Source organism: Otolemur garnettii, unplaced genomic scaffold (genome assembly GCF_000181295.1).
Source record: "Otolemur garnettii isolate 467f Iridium unplaced genomic scaffold, OtoGar3 scaffold00295, whole genome shotgun sequence".
Taxonomy (NCBI): domain Eukaryota; kingdom Metazoa; phylum Chordata; class Mammalia; order Primates; family Galagidae; genus Otolemur; species Otolemur garnettii.
In genome coordinates this window covers 432830-456922 of record NW_003852690.1, presented here as the reverse complement: position 1 = coordinate 456922, position 24093 = coordinate 432830, and the positions used below count along the sequence as shown (strand labels likewise).

The 24093-nt window shown below is 36.9% G+C and overlaps 1 protein-coding gene and 1 pseudogene across 3 annotated transcripts in view; both read left to right on the top strand.

Annotated features, from left to right (window-relative positions):
- PHKA1 (phosphorylase kinase regulatory subunit alpha 1) overlaps positions 1-24093 on the top strand; it is a 404208-nt gene that overhangs the window by 359714 nt on the left and 20401 nt on the right. For all 3 annotated transcript variants that reach the window (XM_003803354.3, XM_003803353.3, XM_012813746.2), the window contains one exon: positions 4778-4948. In XM_003803354.3, the coding sequence (XP_003803402.1) occupies positions 4778-4948 (171 nt within the window). The remainder of the gene's footprint in view (positions 1-4777; positions 4949-24093) is intronic.
- LOC100952807 lies at positions 14021-15344 on the top strand (annotated as a pseudogene).

Genomic DNA, 24093 nt, shown 5'->3' with positions numbered 1-24093 from the left:
ATAACTAAGAAAAAGACATGAAGGCTATGTTAACCAGTTGGATAAAAGTACTTCAAATTGTATAGAGAAACAGTACACTGTACCCCATGATAGTATTAATGTACAATGTTATTATTTAATAAAAAAAAATAAAATAAAATATAAAAAAAAAGATTCAGCACCTAGGATTTTTACTGAGGACTCATCACATGCACAGCCTCTGTCTGGTATGTATCAAAACTCCAGACTCCCAGAAAGAAAGCAGGTATTCAGCCTAAACCATAGTGTTTGTACAAATGGTTCGGGTACAGTAATGTACTGTTATCAGTTCTGAGAATGCTGGGAATCCTTCCGAAATCCAAGTTTCCATATGGCTGTCAAGGGCCAGCCTTGTAAATATGTCTTTCCAAGGTTAGCAGTTCGGGCCTGCTGCATTAACCCTTTTCTGCATAATTATGCATTTAGACTTAATTTTTGTGTACAATGTAAGGTAGATGGTCCAACTTTATTCTTCTGCATGTGGATATCCATTGTTCCAGCACCATTTGTTAAAAAGACTATCTTTAATTACTCTCTTAGCATCCTTTTTGAAAATTAATTGATCAAAATACATACAATTGTTTATTTCTGAACGCCCAGTCCCCTTTCATTGATCTACATGTCTATCCTATACCAATGTGACAGTTTTGATTGTTGTAACTTTGTAGTAAGTTTTGAAATGGGAAATGTGAGTCTTCAACTTTAGTCATCTTTTGTAAGATTGTATTAGCTGTCCTGTGTCCCTTGAATTTCCATATGAAGGTTTGGATCAACTTGCCAATTTCTACAAAGAATCCAGCTGAGATTTTGATAGAAATTGCATTCAATTTGGGGAGTATTGCTATGTTAACAATGTTAAGTCTTCTGAACCATGAAAATGGGATTTCTTTTCATTGATTTAGGTCTTTAATTTCTTTTCACATATTTCATAGTTTTCAGAGCATATGTTTTCTGCTTCTTTTGTTAGATTTGTCCCTATATATTTTGTTCCTTTTGATGCTATTTTAAATTGTATTGTTTTCTTAAAATTTCAGGTTGTTAATTACTACTGTTTAGAAATAAAATTGATTTTGTTATCATAATAAGAATATTTAACATGAGATCTACCCTTTCAAAAAGTGTTTAAGTGTACAGTACAGTATCATTAACTATAGGCATGATGTTGTACAGCAGATCTCTAGAACTTTTTCATCCTGCATAACTGAAACTTTATACCCATCGAATAGCAAGTTCCCAGCCCCTGGTAGCTACCATTCTCTTCTTTGCTTCTCTGAGTTTGGTTCTGTGACTGGCTTATTTCATTTAGCATAATGTCCTCCAGATTCATCCACATTGTCAATACTTTTTATATTAAGACATTCATTATAAGTATTTGCCACATTTCCTTTTACAATTCAACTGTTGATAAACATAGACATAGGTATAGGTTATTTTCATATCTTGGCTATTGTGAATAGTGCTGCATTGAACGTGTGAGTGCAAATATCTCCATAAGATCTTTATTTCAATTCATTTGAATAAGTTAACAGATTGCCGGATCATATAGTAGTTCTATTCCTTTCCTTTTTTTTTTTTTTTTTTTTTTTGAGACAGGGTCTCTCACTGTTGCCTACATCAGAATGCAGTGGCATGATCATAGCTCACTATAGCCTCAAGTTCCTGAGTTCAAGTTATCCTCCTGCCTCAGCCTCCCAAGTAGCTGATACTAAAGGCATGTGCCACCATACCTAACTAATTTTTATATTTTTATAGAGATAGACTCTTGCTAGTCTCAAACTCCTAGTATCAAACGATCCTCCAGCTCAAAAGTGCTGGGATTATAGGTGTGGGCCACTACATCCAAACTGTTTTTAAATTTTTAAGGAACCTCCATATTGTTTTCCATAGTACCTGTGCCATTTTACATTTCTACCAACAATGTAAAAGGATTCCAGTTTCTTTACATCTTCATCAACAGTTATCTTTTGTTTGTTTGATAATGACCATCCTAACAGATATGAAATAATATCTCATGGTTTAATTTGAATTTCCATGATTATGAGTGATATTGACCATCTTTTTAATATACCAACTGTCCATTTGCATATCTTCTTTGGTGAAATGTCTACTCATGTAAAATATAATTTATTTTTGTTATAGATATCATGCAACTTTACTGAATTTATTTGTCAGTTGTAGTTGCTTTTTTAGTGAATGCCTTAAGTATATTCTGAATACAAAATCATGTCATCTAAGATAGTTTTACTTCTCCCTTTCCAATTTGTATGCCTTTATTTAAGGAGAAAATTTATATTATAAATGCCTGTATTAAAAAGAATACCACAAATTAATAACCAAAACTTCTATCTTAAGACAATAAAAAAAAGAAGAGTAAATGAAATCAAAAGCAAGCAGAAGGACAGAAATATTAAAGATTCGACTGGAAGGAAATGAAATAGAAAATAGTTTCCCTGGCTAAAACCTCCAGTGCAATATTGCACAGAAGTGATTAGAGTGGGCATCCTTATCTTGTTCTGATTTGGGAGGAAAAGAATCTGTCTTTGACTAAGTTGACTGTGGATTTTTATAGAAAAATACCTAACTTTTATTAAATCAAGGATGTTCCCTTCTGTTCCTAGTTTGTTGAGTGTTTTTATCATGAAAGTGTGTTGAATTTTTTAAGTACTTTTTTGCATCTATTCCTTTTTATTCTTTAGTCTATTGATATGTGTATTACATTAATGTTTAGGTATTAAAACAACCTTTAACTACTGGAATAAATCCCACTTCATCATGTTGTGTATTCCTTTCAGCATATTGTTAAATTTGATTTTCTAGTAATTTGTTGAGGATTTTTACATCCGTATTTATAAAATATATTAGATTGTAGTTTTCTTGTGATATCTTTGTCTGGTTTTGTTATGAGGATAATATTGTCCCCATAGAATCAGTTGGGAAGTGTTCTTCTTCTGTTTTTTGGAAGAGAATGTGAAGAACTAGTATTAATTTTTCCTTAAATGTTTTATAGAATTAACCATGGACTTTTGTTTCTGGGGATGGTTGTACTTACTAATTTCATCTCTTTATTTATTATAGGTCTTTTCAGGTTTTCTATTTCCTTTTGAGAAAATTTAGAGTTTAGGTGGTTTGTATCTTTCTAGTAATTTGTCTATTTCATCTAGGTTATGTACTTTGTTAGGATATGGCAGCTGATGTTATGGCCTTTTATAATCCTTTTTATTTCTACAAATTCATAATTAATGTCTTTTTTTCTTTACTTCTTGGTCCGTCTAGCTAAAGATTTGTCCTTTTTGTTGATATTTTAATAGAAGAAATTTTGGTTTTATTGATTTTTTTCTTTTTTTAATTAAATCATAGCTGTGTACATTAATACTGTCATGGGGTACAATGTGCTATTTTTATACACAATTTGAAATATTTTCATCAAACTGGTTAACATAGCCTTCTTCATTTAGAAAGATTCACATGTACCCTTATAAGATGCACCATAGGCGTGATCCCACCAATCACCCTCCCTCCACCCATCTTCCCCCCTCTCTTCCCCTCCTTCTCCCCTTCCCCCATATTCTTGGGCTATAATTGGGTTATAGCTCTCCTATGAAAGCTATAAATTAGTTTCATAGTAGGGATGAGTACATTGGATACTTTTTCTTCCATTCTTGATATACTTTGCAAATAGCTGAGCGAATATTTTCTTATTGATTTTTTCTATTCTTTTCTTATTCTCTATTTTATTCCATTCCACTCTAATTATTACTATTTCTGCCCTTCTGCTCACTTTTGATTTCATTTGCTCTTCTTTTTTTCTTGTCTTAAGATGGAAGTTTTGGTTATTAATTTTTTTTGAGACAGAGTCTCACTATATCACCCTCAATAGAGTGCTGTGGTGTCACAGCTCACAGCAACCTCCAACTCTTGGGCTTAAGCAATTCTATTGCCTCAGCCTCCCAAGTAGCTGGGACTACAGGCACCTGCTACAACACTCAGCTATTTTTTGGTTGCAGTTGTTGTTGTTGTTTAGCTGGCCCAAGCTGGGTTCGAAACTGCCAGCCTTGGTGTATGTGGCTGGCACCGTAACCACTATGCTATGGATCCTGAGCCAGTTTTGGTTATTTATTCTTTTTAATACAGGCATTTACAACAAAATTTACAAATTTTCTCCTTAAGGCCTATTTTAGCTGCATCCCATAAGTTTTGGCGCTGTTATGTTTTTGTTTTCATTTATCTTAAAATATTTTCTAATTTTCCTTGTGATTTAATTTCCTTAATGCACTGGTATTTAGGAGTATATTGTTCAGTTTTTACATATTTGTAAGTTTCCTAAATTTCTTTCTCATGTGTCTTCTAATTTAATTTCTTTGTGTAATTAAAAATACTTTGTATGGTTTCAATTCTTTTAAATTTATTATGGCTAGTGTTATGCCCTATAAAAGCAACAAACTAACCCACAAACCAAATAGAAATTTAATAGAGATAACCAGGTAAAGACATAGCTATGAATGTTCTAGGTCATCAATATTTTTATGGCTCTTCATATGTATCACCAGATTATGTTCTAAAAAGGTTTTACCAGTTTACAGAGCTACTGGTTATATATAATACTGTTACCTTCACTGTAACCTTGTTATCTTGGCTGCTTCATCTAATATGTGCTTTATAATTCTGAAAACTATGTTTATTGTTTACTGTGCTATAATACTTTATCACCAAAATAGAGGAAACTTTTGATTTATGTTCTTCCCTTTCCTCTTCTCGCAAGTCACCTGGAACTTCTGTGACTCCAAGTAGTGGGTCCTTTTCTAGTACACACGATCATCAGTCATCTAAAGATAGTCGTCAAGGTCAATGGCAACGCCGAAGAAGGCTGGATGGAGCACTAAATAGAGTCCCAGTTGGATTTTATCAAAAAGTATGGAAAGTTTTGCAAAAGGTAAGTATAATACATGTTGATGTCTCTTTATTTTTACATCTTGAAATTCTCAGTCTCTATCATTGAGCTATGACATGACTGTAACATTACTGTAATTATGTAAAAGTTATATATTCATATTGACAAAATCAAGCAAAAACCATAAAAAAATGAAAAAAAGGAAGTGATAGGCAGAGACATCACCTGCCAGATCTTCTCAGAAACAAGGAAAAGTTTTAGATGAAAAAGAAAAAACAACCAAACATAGATCAGATTTAATTCTAAGAGAAAAGTTCCAGAACCTACCAGAGGTTCTAAGGGAAGAAGTTGCAGTGCATAACAAAAAGGAGCAAGATATCAGCATAGATCAACCCCTCAGAGGCTTGGAGCCCAGCAAAAAGGGTAAGTGTGGTGGTTTGTTTGTCCCTCCTTCATGTCTCTGGCAGTCAGCAAGGACCCAAGCTGTTGGAGAGCCCTTCTACCTTCACATACTTAAAAGCTGCTACTGCCAGTGAACAGGGAACTTCTTCTTTTTCTAATTTTTTAATTCTTTTTTTTTCCAGATTAATATGAGGGTACATACAATTAAGCTACATTGTTTGAATTTGTAAGGTAAAGTCCAAGTTGCAGTTGAATCCTTCACCCAGGAATTGTGCCATATGGTAGGAGTTTACCACAAACCCTCCCCTTTCCATGTCCCCTATCTTATTGAATTTAATTATGCTTTTCTCTCATGTGAGCCTGTAGTTACAGATCTACTAGTTTCAATATAGTACTGAGTATATGGAATGATTGCTTTTCTATTCTTGAGATACTTTACTTGGAAGAATGTTCTCCAAATCCACACAAGTAAATACAAAAGATGCAAAGTCTCCATCTTTCTTATGGCTGAATATTATTCCTTGGTATACATATACCACAGTTTATTAATCCATTCATAAGTTGATGGACACTTGGATTGTTTCTACATCATTGCAATTATGAATTGAGCTACTATACATATTCTAGTGCAAGTGTCCTTATGATAGGTAGATACCCAATACTGGCATTGCAGGATCAAATGGAAGGTCTGCTTTTAGCTCTTTGGGGATTCTCTATACTTCTTTCCAAAAGGGCTCTATTAGTTTGCAATCCCACCAACAGTGCTTAAGTGTTCCCCTGTCTCTGCACCCCCAGCCGCATCTGCCTCTTTGGAACCTGGTGATGTGGGAAGTTCTCACTGGGGTTAGGTGATGTCTCAAGATGGTTTTGATTTGCATTTCTCTGATAATGCTATTTTTTTCAAGTGTTTGTCTGTTCTCTTGGGAATATAGATTCAGTTCATGTCTCTTGCCCAGTGATTGATGGATGGGGTTGTTTGCTCTTTTCTTGTTGACTTGCTTAAGTTTTTTATAATTTCTGGTTCTTAGCCCTAGGTCAGATTTGTAGCATGCAAATATTTTCTCCCATTCTGAAAGTGGTCCCTTTGCTTTGTTGATTGTGTCCTTAAATCTTTTTAACCTGATTAAGTCCCATTTATTTATTTTTTTAGTTGCTACAATTGCCAAGAGGGTCTTCTTCTTTTTATTAAGTAATTTGTACATAGATCATGAATACATTTGTGCCATTGGGATTCAATGTGTTGATTATTAAGGCCTATATCACAAAGAGTTTTTCCCACACTTTTTTCTGGAGTTTTTATTGTTTCATGTCTTAGATTTAAATCTATTATCCATCATGACTTAATTTTTGTAAGTGGTGAGAAGTGTAGATCCAGTTTCAGTCTTTTCTATGTAGCTAACCATTCCTTAAATAGGAACTATTTTCCTCAGTGTATGTTTTTGTTTGGTTCATTGAAAATCAGATGGTGACATGAGGCTAGTTTAATCTCTAGATTTTCTATTCAGTTCTATATATCTATGTCTATTTCTGTGCCAATATCATGTTTTTTTTCATCATGTAGACTTGTAGTATAACCTGAAGTTTGGTAATGTGATGCCTCCAGATTTGTTTTTATTTTGTAGAATTGCATTGGCCATTCAGGGTTTTTTTTCCAATTCCACACAAAAAATCTATGAAAAACCCACAGCCAATATAATACCAAACAAAGAAAAACTGAAAACATTTCCACTTTGAACTGGAACCAGACAAGATGTCCACCATCACCACTACTATTCTACATAGTGCTGGAAGTTCTAGCCAATGCAATCAGGCAAGAGAATAACATCAAAAGTATCCAACTGGGGACAGAGGAGGTCAAATTTTCACTCTTTGCTGATGATATGATCTTATAGTTAGAAAATCCAAAGGACTCCTGGAAGTGATCAAGAAATACAGTAATGTCTCAGTATATAAAATCAATGTCCACAAATTAATAGCCTTCATATACATCAACAACAGTCACGCTGAGAATCAAATCAAAGACATAATACCCTTCGCAGTAGCTTCAAAGAAAATGAAATTACCTTGGGATGTACTTAACAAAGGATGAGAAGGCTCTCCACAGAGAGAACTATGAAGACATTGCATAGCTTTATATGAAGACATTATATACTTTATATGAAGACATTATATGAAGAAGAGAAATAGCAAAAGACATTAACAAATAGAACATACCATGCTCATGGTTGGGAAGAAACAACGTTGTTAAAATGTCTATACTACCTAAAGCAATCTACAGATTCAACACAATTTGCCTTAAAATACCAATGTAATGCTTTCAAAAACTTGAACTGGGAGCTTCTTAGGGAAAACGTACCAGGCCACCAGCCCTCTAGGGGTTACCTCCTGTCACCACAGATGAAAGCTGAGACAGTAGGCACTTTATTGCTTCTTCAGCCACCATATGCCTTTATCATTCACAGCAGGCTTCAGATCCTCAGTTTTTCATCTTGCTTGTTTCCACATAAATGTTTCCCAACTCTAGCCAAAGTACAGGAGCCACAAGGGCTAGTAGGTCCTAGGGGACTTGCATGACCTCAGAGCCTGAACATTCCAAGTGGGTTGTCTTCTGACAGAGGGAGAGAGATGACAATTGTTCTGTCCTCCATTAAGGCTCTTTTCTTTCCCTGCCTCTCCCTTCCCAATGGGGGCTTAGAGAGGTGATCGACCTGGGGCTCTTAGGAGTGACTTCTTCCCCTCTATTGGTTCATCTACCACACGAAGGCTTCTACAAATAGTGAGAGAGATCAGCTAGTTTGAGATTCTTCCTACTAACACATGCTGAAGGGAGACCACTGAGCAAGGGAGGTGAAAGACCTTACCTAACAAATGCGAGCATTGTAACCTAATTGGTTGGCCTTCACATTAATCTGAAATTTTAAAAAGTAATAGAAAAGAATAAGTGTAGCTATAAATTTAGAGCAATGTGATAGGAATGAACATGCATAAAAATAATTGATTTCTACTTCAATGACAGTGGGAGGTGAAAGTAAATTTTTGTTTTTACCACCAAAAATAATTATTTAAGGAAATACAAAACACAGTGGAAAGTTTTAAGGAATAGACTACACCAGACAGAACAAATTTCACAACTTGAAGACAACTCTTTTGAATTAAATCAGGCAGTCAAAAACAGTGAGCACAGAATTAAGGGAAATGAACAAAGCATACAAGAAATGTAGGATTATATAAATCACCCATACATAAGAATCATAGACATCAGAGAGGGTGAAAAAATGCACAAGGTCTGGAAAATGTATTTGAGGAATTAACCAAAGAAAACTTCCCTGGTCTTGCTAGAGATTTAGATATCTAGGTACAAGAAGATCATTAACACCTGGGAGATTCATCAAAGAGGCAATCACCAAGAAGAGTTATCAGACTGGCCAAAATCAAGATGGAGGAGGAACCCCTGTGAGCCTAATGGCAAAAATGTCAAGTAATTTACAAAGGACAACCCATCTGGCTAATTGCAGTCTTCTCCACTGAGACCTTATAAGCCAGAAGGGATTGGTACCCCATCATGATTCATCTTACACAGAGCAACTACCAGCCTAGAATTTTGTATCATGCAAAAGGAGAAATTAAGACTTTTCCAGATAAGCAAACACTGAAGGAATTTATCAAGACCATTGTGGATCAGCACGGTGATCACACTCCAGGGTAAAACCATCTAAAAGCTAAATCCCAGAACTGAAAAAAAGCAATGGTAAGCAAACAAAGCAATGAGGTACTAACCAACATGTTGAACAGAACAGCATCCCACATATCAATTCTATCAATCAATGTAAATGGTTTGAATTTCCCACTCAAGAGATATGGGCTGGGTGAATGTATGAAAAAATACAAGCCAAGTATCTGTTGTCTACAGGAAATACATCTAACCCACAAGGACTCCTACAAAATAAAGGTGAAGAAATGGAAAAAGTTTTCCATGCAAGTAGAAACCAAAAGAAAGAAGGTGTAGCCATCCTCATATCAGATAAAATAAACCTTACCTAAACAACAGCAAAGAAAGACAAAGATGGTCATTGTGGCAAAGGGGGAAATTCAACAAGAAGACATAGCAATCCTTACTATTTCTACACCTAGGACGTGAGCACCCAGATTCATAAAACAAATTCCATTTGTTCTTAGCAAAGAGATGAACACCAGAATCATAACTGCCAGGAATTTCAACACCCCATTGAGAGAACTGGACAAACCATCCAAGCAGAAAATAAACATTGGACTTAAACAGGACTCTATAACAAATGGGCCTAACAGATATTTATAGAACATTTTACCCAAATACAACTGAATTTAAATTATTCTGACGAGACATGGAACATTCTCCAAGATTGATCATATCTTAGGCCACAAAACATGTCTCACCAAATTCAAATTATAGAAATTATACCATGTATCTTCTCAGATCACAGTGGAATAAAATTAGAAATCAACTCTAAGAGAAACACTTTGTTCTACACAAAGTCATAGAAATTAAACAACCTGCTGCTTCATTATTTGATCAATAATAAAGTTAAGATGAAAAGCAAAAGATTCCTCAAACTAAATGACAAAAGGGGACACAAACTATCAAATTTAATTGATTCAGCAAAAGCAGTCCTAAGGGGACAATTCATAGCCTTAAATGCCTTCATCAAAAAGATCATAAATTAACAATCTAGTGACATATCTTAAGTAACTAGAAAAGGAAGATTAAATAAAAACCAAAACCAGCAAAAGAAAACTAACTAAGGTCAGAGTAGACAGAACTAAACAAAATGGAATATATATATCTCAATGAAACAAAAAGTTGTTTCTTTGAAAAGATAAAATTTATAGGCTTCTTGCTAAATTAACCAGTAATAGAAGAAAAAGGACCGAAATAAGCTCAATCAGAATTGAAAAAGAAGATATTCAACTAATGCCATGGAAATATAAAATATCAATATAAATACTACGAAAATATCCACATCCATATTTCTTCAAAAATGTAGAAGAAATAGACAAATTCCTAGAAGCATACAACCTCCCAGGACTCAATCCAGAAGAAATATAACTCCTGAATAGACCAATATAAAGCAGCAAGATTAAAGCAATAATAAAAAATCTTCCAACAACAAAATGTCCCAGACCAAATGGATTCACTGCCAAATTTTACCTGACCTACAAAAAAGAACTGGTACCCATAGTGCATAAATTATTGCCTAACATTAAGAAGGAGGGAATCCTCCCCAACTCATTCTTCAAAGCCAATATCACCTTCATGCCAAAGCCAGGAAAGGACACAAGAAAAGAAAACTATAAACCAACATCCCTTATGAATATAGATGCAAAAATCTTCAATGAAATACTAGCAAACTGAATTCGATATCACATCAAAAGAATAATTCATTGTGACCAAGTGGGCTTCATTCCAGGGATGTAAGGATGGTTCAGCATACGTAAATCAATAAATGTGATTCATCACTTAAACAGAAGCAAAAACAAAGACCATATATGATCATCTCAATAAATGCAGAAAAAGCTTTCAACAAAATCCAGCACACATTCATTATAAAAACTGTCTGCAAACTAGGCATAGAAAAAAACATCTCAAAATTGTAAAAGCCATATATGCCAAACCCATAGCCAACATCATACTGAATGGGGAAAAGTTGAAAGCATTCCTACTAGAAACTGGAACAAGACAAGTGTGCCCACTGCTACCACATCTATTCAAAATAGTGCTGGAAATCTTAGCCAGAGAAATCAGGCAAGATAAAGAAATAACCAGTATCCAAATTGGGAAAGAGAAGGTCAGATAATCACTTTTTGCTGATGATATGATCTCATATCTAAAAAACCTCAAGACTCCCCTAAGAGACTCCTGGAATTCATAAATAATTTCATCCAGGTCTTAGGTTACAAAATCAAAGTACAAGAACCAGTAGCATTACTACAGATCAGTCAAGCTGAGATTCCAATCAAAGATGCAATAGCATTCACTATAGCTATAAAGAAAATAAAATACCTAGGAATATACTTAACTAAGGAGATGAAAGATCTTTATAAACAGAACTACAAAACACTGAGGAGGGAGGAAGGGAGCAATATGGCTGAGTAGGGGCAGCTCTCATCATACTGTCCCAGTTAGAAGGAGAAATATTGAACTGAAGTGAATTTGCACTATTCAAATAGGGGGTAGATTGCTAAGAGAAGAAATATAGGTGTTCAGCAACCCTATTGTCAGGAACTGTGAAGATGAGAATGAGAGGGAGGAGGAGAGAGATCAAAGGACAGTTACAGTGTGTATAAGATTCAGAGCAGTCCAGAGCTTAATAAAAGGGTAAGGGGGAATCCACCCAGCATCTGGAGGCTTTCCCCAAGCAGCAAAATTTAGGAGTTTTCATCTGACACGAGAGCACCACAGAGGACATGAGACCCAGCATTCTTGCACCTAGTCATTGCCTGCATTGAACCTCCCTCCTTCCCAGCAGAATAGAAAACAATTTTGATTCCAGCCAGCTTGTGCCCATGGCCCATCTCTCCCTTTCTCTTTGGCATCTGAACAGAGTGCCCCCTGCAAAGGCCTGTTTCCCTATGTGCTGGTGTATGGCAGGAGCACTGGTCCATCTCAGAAAGCTTGGCTGGACTGTCCCACCACCAGCCACTAGAGCACTAAGGGGAGTCTGAACCCTGCTCCTCCCCCATAGCCACCATGTGACTAGGTGATGTGGTGGCTAGGTTGTCTCTCACTGGCATCCTGTGAGAGTGACTGCTTGAGGAGTTGATGGGCCACCCAAGAGTTGAAGTGAGATGAGCCCTGCCTCCCCACCATATCTGGTGGGACTGTAAGGGTCCTCTGCACTGCATGGACTTGACTGGGAACTCTGGTAGGCTGTGAACTGGGAACACCTCACCTCCTGCCACAGGAGGAAACAGTGACCCAATTTTACTAACATTGGCAAGACTGGTGTTCCAGTGAGCCTACCTCCTATCAGGTTGGATCTTCCCTTACCTTCTGGGGCAGTTGGGACCACCGTTGATCAACGCACCTGGCCTTGAGGCTTCTCCTGAAGGTTTTTGCCTGGCCCTACCCATACTAGTTTAGAGAGAGGTGGGCTGAGTCTTGAGTGACCTGCTCCAAGAAGTCCTGGGAGGCAGTCTTCCGATTCTCCTCCCCGAACTGCAGGAGAAAGTCACAGCTTTTGGGACTGTTGCTAGCAGGGCTGACACTGTGGCTGTGTCAGGCTCTCACCTAGTTAGTTCTCGCCTCACCCTCTGGAACAGTTTTACCCACTGTCTGTAAGCTGCCTCAGTCCTAGCAGGGCCACTAGAGGCCCTATCCCAGCCCCACCACATCCTGATTAAAGAAAAGAAGACTGGTCCTCAGGTACCACCACAGTGTGCTGCCCCAAAATGCAGCTTTAAGAGGCTGCATGAGGAAAAGGCCACAGTAGAAAGCAGTGGTTCATTTAAATAGTCAGTGGCAAAGGGGAATGGTAAGCCCCATATCCTGGGGCCTTTGGATCTGATTCCAGGCTACCAGCTTTAGTTTCCCAATAGTTTTAAAACTCTGCTGAGCAGGTCAGTGCAACAACAAGTTACTACATCATTTTTACATGACCTGGAAGAGGCCTGGTGAACTACCCACCCCAGGGCCCTTGAAACTGATATCAGCCTTCCTGCTTTAGTATCTACCTGGCCCTAAATCCCTGCTTAATAGGCTAGCTGTGCAGAAAGCATCTGCTTTTCTTTGGAAGGTCCTGGGGTAGGGGGCGCGTAGGCCCCACATCCTGCAGCCACTGGACTTGACATCAGCCCCTCAAATTAGACATCCAAGTAGTCCTAATAGTCTACTGAGTGGTTGATAGAATAATAAGTGGCCACTTCACATCAAAAGATCCTGGAATAGTATAGAAAGCTCTACTCTCAGGGCCTATGAGGCTGATACCAGCACATGGTTTAAGGCAGCATAATAACCCTAAAACCTGCCAGGCAGCTGGTGGAACAGGGAACTTCCACTAGGCAATCACAAGTCCTCGAAGGAAACCTGTGCATTTTAAGGCAGCTGATGCCATCACTAGCCCATCTGAATAGGCATCCAAAAGGCCCCAGAGCCTGTTCAATAGCACTTTTGCCAGCAGATTGGTGTGCCACTTGGTCAGCCTAGGCTCTGTCCTTCAAGCCCAAACTGACTCCTGTGAGCAATGTAATTGACCCCAACCAGAATATCTCTCAACAACAATTTAGGGACACCCAAATACTTTAGCTTAAAATTTAAATAAATAAGTAACACACAGGGTAAGGAATCAGCAGAAGAACCCTAGCAACAGGCAAACTCAGAGCACATCAACTCCTCCAAGAGATTGCCATGGAGATACAGTTGAAAACACCATCCCTAAAGCAATCGTCAAAATGATAGAAATTGAAATCAGCTTACAGATGGCAAATAAAATGAATGGAATTAAAGAGAAAAAGAAATCGAAAAACTGTTTCTAGAAATCAACAATATTAAAGACAAAGTCACCAAGGATCTGGACATAATTAGGAAGGACATAATGGAGCTTAAGGAATTGAAAAAGGGATTCAGGGAGGTTCAAACCACAGTAGAGAGTCTCAGCAACAGCATGAAGCATTAGGAAGAAAGAATCTCAGAATTTTAAAACTTTCAAACTGACTCGGAGGTGGCCGAGCATCCGGGCTCCTGGCGGCAGTGCTGTGGTTGCTCACCAGAGAGGCAGCATGCAGGACAAGTAAGTAGTCAGGCCAACAGCTACTGGGTGTTCCTGGGCCGCCAGCAGGCAGAGCACTGTCCCTGCCTCCCTGAGTGGTGGACTGGCACTGGGTATTGCTATCAGAGAGTCAGCAAAAGTAGTTGACCGAGTACAGTGAAAAGTGTTGAGGGGAGTTGATGACCTTGACTTTTTCATAGGGATGAAGCTACTGATAAACCTATGTATGCTACAAAATGGCCAATCCGACATGGAATCACTGAAGACTGGGATCTTATGGAAAGGTTTATGGAGCGGGTAGTTTTTAAGTATCTTCGAGCTGAACCTGAGGACCATTATTTTTTAACGACAGAACCTCCACTGAATACACCAGAAAACAGAGAATATCTTACAGAAATTATGTTTGAATCGTTCAATGTACCAGGACTTTACATTGCAGTTCAGGCAGTGCTGGCCTTAGCAGCATGATGGACATCAAGACAAGTTGGTGAATGTACATTAACAGGGATAGACATTGACAGTGGAGATGGAGTTACCCATGTTATCCCAGTGGCCAAAGGTTATGTAATTGGAAGCTGCATCAAACACATCCTGATTGCAGGTAGAGATATTACGTATTTCATTCAACAGCTGCTAAGGGAGAGGGAGGTGGGAATCCCTCCTGAGCAATCACTGAAGACCACAAAATTCATTAAGGAAAAATACTATTACATTTACCCTGATACACTCAAGGAATTTGCTAAGTATGACATGGATCCCTGGAAATGGATAAAACAGTATATGAGTATCAGTGCATCAACCAGAAGAAGTTCATTATAGACGCTGGTTACAAAAAGTTTCTGACATTTCTTCATTGGTTATGAAAGGTTCCTGGGTCCTGAAATATTCTTCTACCCTGAGTTTTCCAACTCAGACTGTACGGAATCCATCTCAGATGTTGTTGATGAAGTAATATAGAATTGTCCCATCCATGTGCATCATCTGCTGTATAAGAATGTTGTTCTCTCAGGAGGCTCAACAATGTTCAGTGATTTGGGGAGTTGACTGCAGAGAGATTTGAAAAGAGTGGTGGACACCAGATTAAAGCTCAGCAAGGAGCTCAACTGGGAGAATAAATCTCAATCCTGTGGAGGTTCAGGTCATAACATCATATGCAGCACTATGCCATGTGGTTTGGAGGCACAATGCTGGCCTCAACTCTGGAGTTCTTTCAGGTGTGTCATTCCAAGAAGGACTATGAAGAGTATGGCCCCAGCATCTGCCTCCATAACCCCATCTTTGGAGTCATGTCTTAGTATCTGCCTTAAAATTGTCTTTCAGTAGTGCCATGCTAGGGAACAAGTGCTCTTCAGAACCCAGAGAGACTGCAGGTCCTGTAAATAATGACGTCTGGTGTTGATGTCCCAGCAGCGTGCTTACATCCCAAGTGCATGATGCAGAGCAAGTTCTCAGTAACAGCCATTTATTCACGTGTAGACTGTTGTAACCCATCCCCCTCACATGTACCCTCTCTCTAACTCTCTCCATTTCTCTTCTTCCTCTTCACTTGAGCTTCTCACTGACAAATACAGTTCTGAAGGAATTCAAATGTGACTTTAAAAATTGTTAGAGGAAAAAAATAAGAAAATGCTGCAAAATAGTCCCCCCCAAAAGAATGTGTGGGTGTAAACCATTTTCCTCTCAGCCTATTTTTATAAATAAAATGTTATAAATGTTAAATATAAATCGATGTTTATATTTCCTATAATTTTGTATTTTATGGTATTTGGTACAACTGGCTGATTCTAAGCACAAATAGATATTGATGTCATGGGGTGCTGTAATAAAATTTTTTAATTGTGAGGCATGTTCTGATATATTTATAGGCAAACAAAAAAAAACAGCAAACTTTTTTGCCACATGTTTTCTCAAAAATGATTATACTTTATGGGAGTTGACTTGAAGTTTGAACATTGACCATTGACATTATAAGAGAATTATTACAGATATTGTAGCTTTTAGGGCTTTTTTTTTTGTTTATTTGTTTTAACTTTCTGAAACGATTTTATAGAAGATGATGGTTTGTTGTTGGTGGGTGTTGGATGAAATACTACCTTGCACCATTGTAATAAAAGCTGTTAGAATCTTTATAAATAAAAATAAATAAAATTCAAACTATTCCAATTATTCGAAGAGGCAGAAGAGAGCAAAAGCAGAGCAACCTCTTAGAAACATGTGAGAATACACAAAGCATAAAAATATGTAAATTGTAGGTGTCCCTGAAGGAGAGAATGATAGTCCTAACAGCATGGAAGCTCTACTCTAAAACATCAGTGGAGAATTTCCCAAGCATTGAGAAGACCCAGAAATACAAATACTAGATAGTTACACCATGCCAGGATAATTTAATCCAAACAAAGCAACTCCTAGACACATCGTAATTAACTTGGCCAAAGTCAAAATGAAACAGAAAATTTTGCAGGTAGCAGGCATAACCAACAACTTAACTACAAGGGCAAAAATGTTAGGGTGACAGTGAACTTTTCAATGAAAACTTTACAAGCCATAATAGAGTGGTCATCTGTCTTTAATATTCATAAACAAAGCAACTTTTAGCTCAGGATCCTGCTAAACTAAGCTTCATATTCTATGAAAAAATATATATAATCTTATACTAACAACCAAACATTGAGGAAATTCACTACTACCAAACCACTTCTGCAGTAAGTACTCACAACCATATTATACACAGACCATCACAATTGACCAGTAGCAAAGTAAAGACAACTAGAAAATGGAGGGCAAAACCTAGATTCTACAGTGGCCAAACTGATAAAACTATGCAGCAGACCTCCTCAAAACAAGAGGAATAAAACTGGACCATATCAATTCTCTCAACAAATGTGAATGCCTTGAATCCCACACCAAAGAGGCACAGGCTAGCTGACTGGATAAAAGCACAAGCCAAGTATATGCTGTCTCCAAGAAACACATGTAACCTTGGAGGACAAAACACAACTCAGTGTGAAGGATTGAAAAATAGTTATTTAGGCAAATGGAAATCAGAAGAAAGTAAGAATCACAGTTACATTTTCAGATCCATTCATTTTTAAAGCAATAAAAGTAAGGAAAGATAAAGATGGGCACTACATACTAGTCAAAGAAACAGTACAACAAGAAGACATTTCAATTATAGATATATATGCACCCAACTTAAATGTTCCCAGATGTATAAAACAAACCATAACTGGTCTGAAAAATATATGCTGCAACTCCATAATAGCAGGGACTTCAAAACCCCTCTGACAAAACTGAACATTTTCTCCAAACAGAAAGGAAAAAAAGAAATGATGGATTTAAACACAACTCTTAACAGACATATAAAGAACATTCCACACCACTACCACTAAATAGCCATTCTTCTCATCAGCTCATGGATCATTCTTGAAGTTGATCATATGCTAGTACACAGATCAATTCACAACATATTCAAAAGAATAGAAATTTTACCTTATATCTTTGTGGAACATAATGAAATAAAAATAGAACTCAACTCCACCAAAAATCCTTTACTCCACATGAACGTAGGAAAAATAAACAACCTTATGCTGAAAGATAGCAGGGTCAAGGAGGAGATAAAGGAAGAAATCTTTAGAGTCCTTGAACAAAATGACAATGAAACCACAAGCTATCAAAACTCAATAAATGTGAATGTCTTGAATCCCACACCAAAGAGGCACAGGCAAAAACAATCTTAAGAGGGAAAGTGATCTGATTAGATACCCATATCCAAGCAGAAAGAACATGAATCAACAACCTAATGAATCATCTCAAGGAACTGGAAAAGGAAGATGAAGGCAATCCCAAAGCCAAAAGAATAAAAGAAATAACAAAAATTACATCAAAATTAAATGAAATGGAAAACAAAATTATTTGGAAGATTAAGGAAACAAAAAGTTAGTTATTTGAAAATATAAACAAAATTATAAATCTTAGCCAGATTAACTAGAAACAGAAAAGTAAGATCTTTAATAACCTCAATCAGAGGCTCGGCGCCTGTGGCTCAAGCGGCTAAGGCGCCAGCCACATACACCTAAGGTGGCGGGTTCGAATCCCCAGCCCGCGCCTGCCAAACAACAATGATGGCTGCAACCAAAAAATGGCCAGGCGTTGTGGCGGGCGCCTATAGTCCCAGCTACTTGGGAGGCTGAGGCAGGAGACTCGCTTGAGCCCAGGAGTTGGAGGTTGCTGTGAGCTGTGATGCCATGGCACTCTACCCAGGGGGATAGCTTGAGGCTCTGTCTAAAAAAAAAAAAAAATAACCTCAATCAGAAACAAAAAAGGGGGAAATAACAAAAGATCCCATAGAGATACAAAAGATTATCTCTGATTGCCACAAAAAAACCCTATGCCCAGAAATTTGAAATGTGGAGAAAAGGGACCAATGTCTGGAATCACACCACTTCCCTGGACTTAACCAGAAAGAATTAGATTGTTTGAACAGACCGATATCAAACTCCAAAATTGGAACAATAATAAAAAAAAAGCTTCCAACCAAAAAAATTCCTTAATCAGATAGTTTTACCCCAGAATTCTACCAAAACTTCAAAAATGAGCTCTTACCTATATTGCAGAACCTATTCCAAAACATGAACAATGAAGGAACCCTCCCCAACTTGTTCTACAAAGGAAATATTACCCTCATACCAAAACCAGGAGCAGACCTAACAAAAAACAAAACAACTGACCAATATCATTAATAAAGATGTATGCAAAAGTGCTCAATAAAATCCTAGCAAATAGAATACAGCTACATATTTCAAAAAATGTACATCATGATTATGTAGGCTTTATGTCTGGGATGCAAGGCTGGTTAAACAACCTCAAATCCATAAACATAATTCATCACATAAATAGAAGCAAAAAAAAACCATATGATTCTCTCAATAGATGCCGAAAATTTTGACAAAATTCAGCATTCTGATAAGAACACTTAAGAAAACAGGCACATGGCTCAGCACCTGTAGCTCAATGGTTAGGGTGCCAGCCACATACACCAGGGCTGGCAGGTTCAAACCCGGCCCAGGCCTGCTAAACAACAATGACAACTACAATAAAAAAAAATAGCTGGACATTGTGGTGGGTGTCTGTAGTCCCAGCTACTTGGGAGGCTGAGGCAAGAGAATCACTTAAACCCAAGAGTTTGAGGTTACTGTGAGCTATGATGCCACAGCACTCTTACGAGGGTGACATAGTCAGACTGTCTTAAAGAAAAGAAAAAGAGAGAAAGAAAGAAGAAAATAAGCATAGATGGGACATTTTGAAACTGATACAAGCCATCTATGACAAACCCACAGCCAACATCATACAGAATGCAGTATAACTGAAAGCATTTCCACTGCTATTCACCAAAGCTATGGAAATTCTAGCCAATATGATCAGGCCAGAGAAGGATATTAAGGATATTGAGATGGGGACAGAGAAGGTCAAACTATCACTCTTTGCTGATGATATTATCATATACTTAGAAAACGCCAAAAATTCAACCATGAGACTCCTGGAAGTGATCAAGAATTACAGTAATGTCTCAAGATATAAAATCAATGTCCTCAAATCATTAGCTTATGTATATACCAACAAAAGTCATGCTGAGAATCAAATCAAAGATACAGTATCTTCAAAGAAAATGAAATATCTGTGAATATATCTAACAAAGGATGTGATGGATCTCTACAGAGAGAACTATGAAACTCTAAGAATAGAAACAGAAGATGTGAACAAATGGAAGAACATAAAGTGCTTGTGGCTGGGAAGAACCAACATTTTGAAAATGTCTATAGTACCCAAAGAAATCTATAGATTTAATGCAATCCCCATTAAAACACCAATGTCATACTTTAAAGAACTGGAGAAAACAGTTCTTCATTTCTTATGGAGACAGGAAAAAAAATAGCCAACACCATTATAAGAAATAAAAATAAATTTGGAGGCATCACTTTACCAGACTGCAGGTTATACTGCAAGTCTACATAATAAAAACAGCATGGTATTGGCACAAAAATAGACATAGATCTATGGGACAGAATAGAGAACCTAGAGATTAAACCAGCCTTATGTCACCATCTAATCTGCAATAAACCAAACAAAGGCATACACTGGAAAAAAGAATTCCTATTTAATAAATGGTGCTGAGAGAAATGGTTAGACACATGTAAAAGACTGAAAGTGAACCTGAACCTCTCATCACTTATAAAAATTGACTCACAATAGACAAAAGATTTAAATCTAAGACAAGAAATGGTAAAAACTCTAGAAGGAATTGTGGATAAAACTCTTAGTGATATTTGACTTGGGAAATATTTTAGGAAGAAGACCCCATTGGCAATTGCAGCAACAACAAAAATAAGTAAAGGGGACCTGATCAAGCTAAAGAGTGTCTTCACAGCTAAAGACATAACGCTAAAACAAATAGACAACCTTCAGAATGAGAGAAGATATTCACATGTTACAAGTCTGACAAAGGGCTAATAAACAGGATCTACAGAGAACTCAAACTAATAAGCAAGAAAAAAAGCAAACAGTTCCATTGATTCATTTGGCAAGAGACATAAACAGAACCTTCTCTCATGAATACAGACAAATGGCCAACAAAGGGATGAAAAAAATGCTCATTTGTCCTAACCATCAGAAGTCCAAATAAAAACCACATTGAGATATCACCTAACTCCAGAGAGATTAACCCATAGTCTCAAAGCTGCAGATGCGGACATGGGTGCAAAAAGAAGGGAACACTTATAACCTGTTGGTGGGAATGCAAACTAATCCAGCCCTTTTGGAAAGAAATACAGAGAATCCTCAAAGAGTTAAAATTAGACCTTCCATTTGATCCTGCAATCCCATTACTAGGTGTCTATCTAGTGGGGAAAAAGTCATTTAACCATAAGGATATTTTCATTAGAATGTTTCAACCCACTATCCTGTATACTACTAAGTATTGTTTTTGAACAATTTTAAAAATTAACAAACAATTTAAAAATTGTTTAAAAAAAAACAATTTTCAGTCCACTATCCTGTATACTACTAAGCAGAGTTTCATTTCTGATGAATAAATCAAATGTTTTACTGACATGCAAAGCAGAGTTTCATTTGTGATGGATAAATCAAATGTTTTACTGACAGCAAACGTTGAGGAAATATGCCATAACTAGACCAGCTCTACAGGAAGAACTCAGACACATTCTTTATATTCACTATCACAATGGTCCACTGGCCAAAGTAAATACACCCAGAAGATCAAAAACAAAGCCTAGCTTCCACAATGGCTCCAGGTATAACAATAAGCTCTGGACCTCTCAAAAATGAGATGACCTAAATTCCACCGTACCTATCAATTCTCTCAACAAATATGAATGACTTCAATTCCCCTTTAAAGAGGCATAGGCTCTCTGACTGGATATAAAAGCTCGGGTCTTACATCTGTTATCTCCAAGAAATACACCTAACCTCAAAGGATAAAACAAGACTTAGGGTGAAAGGATAGAAGACAATAATCCAAGCAAATGGAAATCAGAAAAAAGCAGGAATTGCAACCTTATTTGCGGATTTTGAATAGACCTATATCAAGCACTGTAATAGCATCAACTATACAAAATCTTACAAAAAAGAAAAGCCCTGGACCAGAAGATTTTACACCAGCACTCTACCAAACCTTTAAAGAGGAACTACTATCTATATTGCATAATTTGTTCCAAAACATAGAGAACCCCCCATAGAGAACTCCCCAACACATTCTATGAAGCAAATATCACCCTGATTCCAAAACCAGGAAGTGGACCCAACAAAAAAAAAAAATGATAGGCTAATGTCATCAATGAATATGGATGCAAAAATATTTAATACTCTTGCTCTGTACAGATGACATGATCTTATACCCAGAAAACCCCAAGGACTCAAATACAAAGGTCTTAGAAGTGATCAAGGAATATAGCAGCATCTTAAGATACAAAATCAATGCCCCCAAATCAGTAGCCTTCATATATGCCAGTAACAATCAAACTGAGAATACAAAGATTCTATACCTTTTACAGTATCTCCAAAGAAAATTAAATACCTGTGAATATGTCTAATGAAGAACATAAAAGTTCTCCATAAAGACAACTATGAAAGCCTAAGAAAATAAATAACAGAAGACATTAACAAATAGAATAACATACCATACTCATGATGGGGAAAAACCAACATAGTTAAAATGTCCATACTATGCAAAACAATTTACATATTTAATTCAATCTCCATCAAAGTACCAATGTCATACTTAGAAGAATTTTGAAAAATAGTACTTCATTTCACATGGAACCAGGAAAAAACCCAAATAGCCAATACAGTTCTTAGAAATAAAAATATATCTGAAGGCATCACATTACCAGACTTTAGGTTATACTCCAAGTCTGTAGTGATCATAATAGTATGGTACTGGCACAAAAATAGAGACATAGATCTATGGCCCACTTCATCTTTGATAAACCAAGCAAAAGCAAGACTGAGGGAAAGAACTCTTATTTAATAAATGGTGCTGGGGGAACTGGTTTGCCACATGTACAAGACTGAAACTGGACCCACACATATCTTACCACTGACAAAAATAGATTCCTGTTGGATAAAAGATTTAAATTTGAGACATGAAACAATAAAAATTCTCAAAGAGAGTGTGAGGGAAATACTTGAAAATACTGGTGTAGGAAAAGATTTTATAAAAACCTCCTGGCAGTCTCAACAACACCAAAAATAATTAAATGGGATTTGGACAAGCTAAAAAGCTCTGCACAGCTAAGGGTACCACAACCAAAACATCCTTCATAATGGAAGAAGATATTTGCATGCCATGAATCTGACAAAGGGCTCCTAACTAGAATATACAGAGGGTGACACTTGTGGCTCAAGGAGTAAGGAGCTGGCCCCATATACCAGAGGTGGTGAGTTCAAACCCAGCCCTGGCAAAAAAAAAAAAAAAAAAAAAAAAAAAAATGCAAGAAAATAAAAAATCTTTAGAATATAGAGAGAACTCAAATCAACCAATAAGAGCAAATAACCCCATTTATAACTGAGCAACAGACTTAAACAGAAAATTCTCTGAAGATGACAGATTAATGGCAAACAAACACATGAAAAAATACTCATCATCTTTAATCATCAGAGAAAGGCAAATCAAAACCACTCTGAGATATCACTTAACTCCAGTAAGATTAGCCCACATCACAAAGTCACAAATCTGCTGTCATGGATATGGAGAGAAGGGAACACTTCTACACTCCTAGTGGTATTGAAAACTAATACAACTTTCATGGAAAGAGGTATGGAGAATTTGTGTGTGTGTGTGTGTGTTTATTTTTATTTATTTTTTATTAAATCATAAACACATAAATCATGTATACATTAATGCATTTATGGGGTACAGTGTGCTCATTTCATATAGAATTAGGAATGCTTACATCACACTGGTTAATATATACCTCATATCGTTTACTTAATTATTGTGTTAAGACATTTATATTCTATACTTAATAGATCCAACATGTACCCTTGCATTATGCACCATAGGTGTGATTCCACCATTCACCCTCCCTCGATCTGACCTCACCCCTCCTGTCCCATCCCCCCTCCTCTCTCCTTCATTCTGGGCCATTGTTGTGATCTATTCTTTATATGAAAGTGTGGGTGATTATAAATTGGTTTCATAATATTACTGAGTACATTGGGTATTTATTCTTTCATTCTTGAGATACTTTACTAAGTAGGATATATTCCAGCTCCATCCATGTAAACGTAAAAGTGGTAAAGTCTCCATCTTTTTTAAGGCTGCATAATATTCCATGGTATGCATATACCACAGTTTATTAATCCATTCATAGGTCAATGGGCACAGGCTTCTTCCATGACTTGGCTATTATGAATTGAGTTGCAATGAACAATCTGGTGCAAATATCTTTGTTATAAAGTGATTTTTGGTTTTTGGATATACACCCAGTAGAGGAATTGAAGGATCAAACAGCAGGTCTACTTTTAGAT